Source organism: Tupaia chinensis, unplaced genomic scaffold (assembly GCF_000334495.1).
Source record: "Tupaia chinensis unplaced genomic scaffold, TupChi_1.0 Scaffold141165_1, whole genome shotgun sequence".
Taxonomy (NCBI): Eukaryota; Metazoa; Chordata; class Mammalia; order Scandentia; family Tupaiidae; genus Tupaia; species Tupaia belangeri.
The window spans coordinates 1,248,829-1,255,083 of NW_006201028.1; the positions used below are offsets into that span (position 1 = coordinate 1,248,829).

General features: G+C 36.5%; 1 protein-coding gene across 1 annotated transcript in view; it reads right to left on the reverse strand.

Annotated features, from left to right (window-relative positions):
• Positions 1-1,098: 1,098 nt before the first annotated feature.
• The window catches only part of TMEM41B (transmembrane protein 41B), a 32,066-nt gene continuing 26,909 nt past the window's right edge, over positions 1,099-6,255 (reverse strand). The window contains exons 6-7 of the mRNA XM_006162925.3: positions 5,102-5,240; positions 1,099-2,871 (exon numbers count right to left, since the gene is read on the reverse strand). Coding sequence (XP_006162987.1) covers positions 2,702-2,871; positions 5,102-5,240 — 309 coding nt within the window. The 3' untranslated portion in view covers positions 1,099-2,701. The remainder of the gene's footprint in view (positions 2,872-5,101; positions 5,241-6,255) is intronic.

The following is a 6,255-nucleotide window of genomic DNA, read 5'->3' on the forward strand; positions in this document are numbered from 1 at the left end:
CTATAGGGTGCACGCACTAGCCAGAAAGACAGAGAGACAGAAAGCAAGAAATCACCCCCCAGAGGGGATGGCCATGCTGTAATCCCTTCTCCTCCATTCTCCTCTCGGGATCTTGGGCACGCATGCACACGTGCCTGGTGTGAGTTTAAGCCACCAGGTCTGCGACTTGAACCGCGGTCGACTATATGGGAGTTCAATGACATAGCCATTGCACTAACTGCTGGTTCCGAAAAATAATTTTTTTGAGAGGGATTTTTGCTATAGAGCATATGCGTTCACCAGAGAGATGGAGAGAGACAGAGATACAGAAAATAAGAAATCACCTCCTAGGAAGGATGGCCATGCTGCAATCCCTTTTCCTCCATTCTCCTCTCAGGATTTTGAGCATGCACATACTCATGCCCAGTGTGAGTTCGAGCCTCCGGTTCTGGGACTCAAACCATGGTCAACCACATGGGAGTCCAGTGAAGTAACCATTACACCATCTGCTGATCCTGCAAATTTTCTTAATATAAATATTTCCTTGAAATAAATCCCAAGTATGACATTTAAGTTTCTCCAGTACAATTTATTCTTATTACATCGTAGTGCATTTATTAAATATATTAAGAATATTACACTCCAAGAGCTCCAGAGAGAGACCATTAACTAAGAAGAGAACAGTCTCATTTTCTTAGTATGTCAAATTTCTAGTTAGCCTGCTTGCTTTCCTACTGCAGATGCTCACTCTCTTGTGGTTACTGACATGTAATTGTCTTCGAGATGTGGCTGAAGCATGAATTTACAGTTGGCATCAGGCCAAGTCTGTGCATCCTTGAATGCAGGCCACCACCTGCATTTAGAGTACAGCCCGTTGAAAGGTTTTTCCTTGACAGTCAATGATGATGAATCTGCAAAGACTGGCTATTCTCTTGGGAAAAGAAAATATACCGCACCTAAAGTGACAGCTACAGTTTTCCAACAGAAAAAAAACAAATTATCAAAGAGAAAAATCAATGGTAAATTTAGGGAAAATACTCTGAGAATAGAGTAAGTACAATATACACACACCGAAGTAAATAGTGAGGCTTCTCCTGAGTCTGAGCTCTTTTATTTTTAAAAGTCTGATAAAAATGGACTCACTTACATTTTATATACAGTGGTATTTTAATGAATTTTGTTGAAAAAGGCTATGTTCTAAGTTCATTTGTAAAAATAACAAAAGTTTTATCACTTAGTCTCTGGTCAATAAGAAAGGAAGAAAACCCTGGCTAGAAATAACAATAAATAAGTCACACAAAAGGCCAGGTGACATAAGAATACTATATTAATCAATATATTTTCTTTGTATTTACAATAAATCCATTTGTTAATACTGTGATAGAAAAAATAATGAATCAGTCCACATCATGTAGTAGGAATAGATTTTGAGGATGATCATACCTCTCACAATTAAAATATACAAGGATTTATCACACAGCTAAAATACTTTACAAGGTGAGTAGAGGTAAAAATGGAAAGAGTAATTTAGACCGGCCATGTCCTAGAATCAAAGAATCAAGGACATTACCATTAACCAAGCAGCAAAATGCAGTTTAGTTTTTCTAGAACTATTTAAATATAGCAGTTACCAAGTGGAAGTTAATTTTCCTTTGTGAGTTAGGAAAAAACCCCACTAAACTGGAAACTGCATTAATCAAACAAAAAAGTCATCAACAGAAATGAAACAAGGCATTCTTATTGTATCATGCATAAAAAGGATAATTACATACACTCCTTAATGACCAGACTAATAAATAAATTATGTAAACTTTAGTCATTAAAACAAATAAACTATACTTAAGTACTTAAGGGTTGTGCTGCCACTCTAGCTCAAAATATAAAATCATTAACCTATTCTCTAAACTTGCATATTTTGGATGTTCTTTTTTTTAGGTACCTTTTTGAGATATTAAAGAAGCACTGTAACAAAATATTATCTAAATATAAATTAGCAACATCAACTATGATACAGTTATCATGTAATCATCCCCTCTTTTGTATATGCACAGTGGAATTGTTAAAAGTTAGAAAAAAAAAAAATGAAGAGACTGGCCAGAATCTTAATTTTTAGACTCATCCCTGATAGAAATCTAGAACAGAAAAAAAATAAATAAATAAAATCCACAAAATAGATAAGTTGGTATCCTTTCTATATTCAGTGGTCTAATAAGATGCAACCTATAAGCATATCCATTACCTCAAAAACAAAGAGGAAGAAAATATAAATCTCTTAGGTTTAGTTTTCTAGTTTATGCTCTAAAAAAAGCATAAACTAGCAAGAACTATAAACCTATTTTTAAAAATCTGGAATTTTAAAAATATTTTGGTTATTGATTTAAAAATAAGGGAGAAAAATATGAAATTAAATTGCATAAATGAGCTGAATCAAGAATTTCCTACCGTGCCACTATTAATTCTCTGGCTACATTTGGTAAAAAAAGATGGCTACCATAACTGGACAGCACTTTATCATAGTGTACTAATCTCCATTTTTACTTTCTTTTCCCCTTGCCACTTAAGTGCATTATTTTAGCTGTCTGATAGAAAATTTTATTTTACAAATTCCTTTTTAATTACTGAAGAGGTGATTTTAAAACATAAATGGATGCACCTGCTAATCCTGAGATGAGGATGATGATGTTGATAGAAAAACTGAAAGTCAGATGCTTTTTTTTTTTTTTTACTCAAATTTCTGCTTTAGTTTCTTTTGGAAGATGGCTGGCAGAATAGAAAGAACAGCCAAAATCATCAGAATAAATACTGAGTTCCATGAAACAGCTTCCCCTGCTGTTGTAAGCTGGTACAGTGTAGTTCCTGCCTTAATCGCTACAAAAGAAGGAGGTGCAACACCTAAAATAAGAAACAAAATACACAGTAAAAACCATGAAATTTCTGCTTTAGTTTCTTTTGGAAGATGGCTGGCAGAATAGAAAGAACAGCCAAAATCATCAGAATAAATACTGAGTTCCATGAAACAGCTTCCCCTGCTGTTGTAAGCTGGTACAGTGTAGTTCCTGCCTTAATCGCTACAAAAGAAGGAGGTGCAACACCTAAAATAAGAAACAAAATACACAGTAAAAACCATGAATTGTCTTAAAAATTCTCTTGCATGCATAAAATCTCTTAAAAGAATACAACTATTTCCATTTCGGGAATATATATTAATCAAAGCCACTCAAGTTTATTTTCATCTAAAGAATTTGATCTTTTGTAATTACCTAATAAAATGTAAAAACCCGAGAAAAGTGTTCAGATAGTAATTTTATAACATTTACCAACACTTAAAAAAGAGAGAGAGAGAGAGAGAGAGAGAGAGAGAGAGGGAGAGAATGTATAACTTTAGCTTTAGGAAATAATGCATCTGAACAGAAATCTAGTTTAAAATATGTTAATCAGTACGTTATAATAATAAAATCTAAGGCCTATCTCCAGCCTGTTGCAGAAGGAAGCTGTATCCCATGTGGCTGACAGCACAGTTTAAATCCAGGACCCAGCAGCTTGAAAAACACACTGGGCACACATATATATGCATGGCCAAAAACCCGATGATGAAGAAAGAATCATGGTATGACCATGCCCCACTAGGGTGTGATTTCTACCTTGCCCTCTCTCCCCTCTCTTTGTCTGGTGAGCACATGGATCTCTGGCAAATATTTTTTTAATTCTGGAAATTGGGGGGCCAGCAGGTGGTATGGTGGTTAAGTGCACTAGACTCCCACATGACCAACCATGGTTCAAGTCCCAGACCTGGTGGCTTGCTTTCTCACTTTCCCTCTCTGTCTCTCTCTGGTCAAATTAAAATACTAACAATAATGACAAAACAAAATAATTACTAAAATAAAGTAAAATAATTCTTAAAAAAATAAATTTCTGGGACTAGAGGTCAGTTGGTGGCCTGGTGGTTAAATTGGCTGGATTCCACATGGTCGACTTGAGGTTCAAATTGCAGACCCAGTGGCTTGAAAAACACACCAGGCACACATGCATGCATACCCAAAATCCTGAGAGGAGAACAGAGGAGAAGGGATTGCAGCGTGGTCTACTATCCTGGGGAGAAGCTCTCTCGTTTTCATTCTCTCTCTCTCTCTCCAGCAAGTGCACATGCCCTATAGCAGAAACTTAAAAAAAAAAAAAATTCTGGAAATAATCTCAATGTTCAAAAATAAGGTTGACAAGATTTTCATTCTTACTTGACAGAGTAATTTTGGCTGCTGGAAAAGTCATGACACACTTTTGATAGAAAAAATGTCATAACTTTTCTGATAACCCAATACTTAAAATGAAGTGGTATGAGATATACCGACATAAAAATTTCATTAAAAACCCAAAGCAGATGGCGTAATGGTTACATCACTGGAATCCCACGTATTCAACTGTGGTTCGAGTCCTGGACCCAGCGGCTTAAAAGTCATGCTGTACACAGGTATGTGCCCAAGATCTCAAGAGAAAAATGGAGGAGAAGGGACTAAGGTGTGCCCTTCCCTGCTGTGGGGGAATGATTTCTAACTGTCTGTCGGTCTCTTTCTGTCTCTCCAGTGAGTGCATGAGCCCTATAAAAAAAATTCTCTTTAAAAAAAAAAAAAAAAATCCAAAGGGGCCTGCATGTGGCATAGTAATTAAGACGCTGGACTTCCACATGGCTGACAACAACTCAAGTCCCAGACTGGCAACTTGAAAGTCATGCTGGGTGTGTATGCGCCCAAAATTCCAGAAGGAGAATGGAGAAGAAGAGATTACGATGTGGCCATCCCCCCAGGAGGTGATTTCTCACTTTTCCTCTCGTTGTCTCTCTCTGGTGAGTACTGCCCATGACTATGACAAAAAACTAAAAAGAAAAATGTAATTAAAAAAATATAAACGTTGGGCACGTGCGTGTGTGTGCATGCATGCCCACCCAAAATCCCAGAAGAAGGCAGAAATACGGAGAGGGGATAGTCAAGGGACCACTCCGCACGGAGGGCTTTTCTCATTTCCTCCCTCTCCTCTGAAAGTACGCATGCCCTAGGAAACTTGAGCCCACAAGCTGGAGCCTGCAGAATGTACACACGATGAGCTCTCACAGCATGAACCAGAGCCTTACCTAGAAAAGTGCCGATAAAAAACACTTTCAATGGAACGTTTATTACAGGAGATGTGATATTAATAAACCAATTGGGCAGAAATGGTGTTATTCTCAAAAATATAATGTAGTTAATGAGATGTTCTCTATGACGTTCAACCTGTCATAAAAAAAATTAGTATCAGATAAAGCCAACAGAAATAATCAAAAAGGATTTTGAAAATGACAATAAACCATTTATCAAATGCTAAACGAGAGGAGTTTCCTTTTTAAATTGTGCTTAAATATTGTTATTTTATTAAATGGTTCTGTATCATCCTAATGATGACTTCATGATGGTATTTTAAACCTAAAATATCAAAAGTAAATCTATACGGTAACTAGATAAAAGATATACAGCAAGTAGCCAACTTTTTAATGCCTTCAACTTCCTACAGTGTAACAGGCTCATATATATCAATCAACAAATCTATCCCCCCCAATTAAAAAGAAAAAACTTCAAATAATCTTTATTTCGTAGTATTACAATCTGTATCACAAGTGAATTAATTTTTTTTTTTAAATTTAAAAATTTTTGGAGCGATTTTTGTTACAGTGTACATGCACTCACCAGAGAGACCGAGAGACAGAAAGTGAGAAATCACCCTCCAGGGGGGATGGCACACTTCTATCCCTTCTTCTCCATACTCCTCTCTGGATTTTGGGAATGCAAGCACACACACGACCTGGCTTGAGTTTTAAGTCGTCAGGTCAGTCACGTGGGAGTCCAGAGCCTGAACCACTACTCCAACTGCTGGCCCTGAATTAATTTATTTTTAATAAATGAGATTAAACAAATATACGGAAATATTTAGCTGATTAAATATATGTCCTAATTACACTTTATATTTCCTTTGAATAACTAGTAAGCTCACTTACAGAAAATATATACTCCAAAGAAAAATTTGCATGTAAAAAGCTTAAAAATATTTATCACATAAATGGTATGAGAAAAGCACTAAACCTCACTTTAAAAGTAAACAATTATGGGACCAGCAGGTGGCGTGGTGGTTAAGGTGCTGGACACTCCCACATGGCTGACTAGGGTTTGAGTCCTGAATCTGGTGGCTTGCTTTCTCACTTCCTCTCTCTCTCACTCTCACCCTCTGTCTCTCTCTGATCAAACTAAAAAAAAA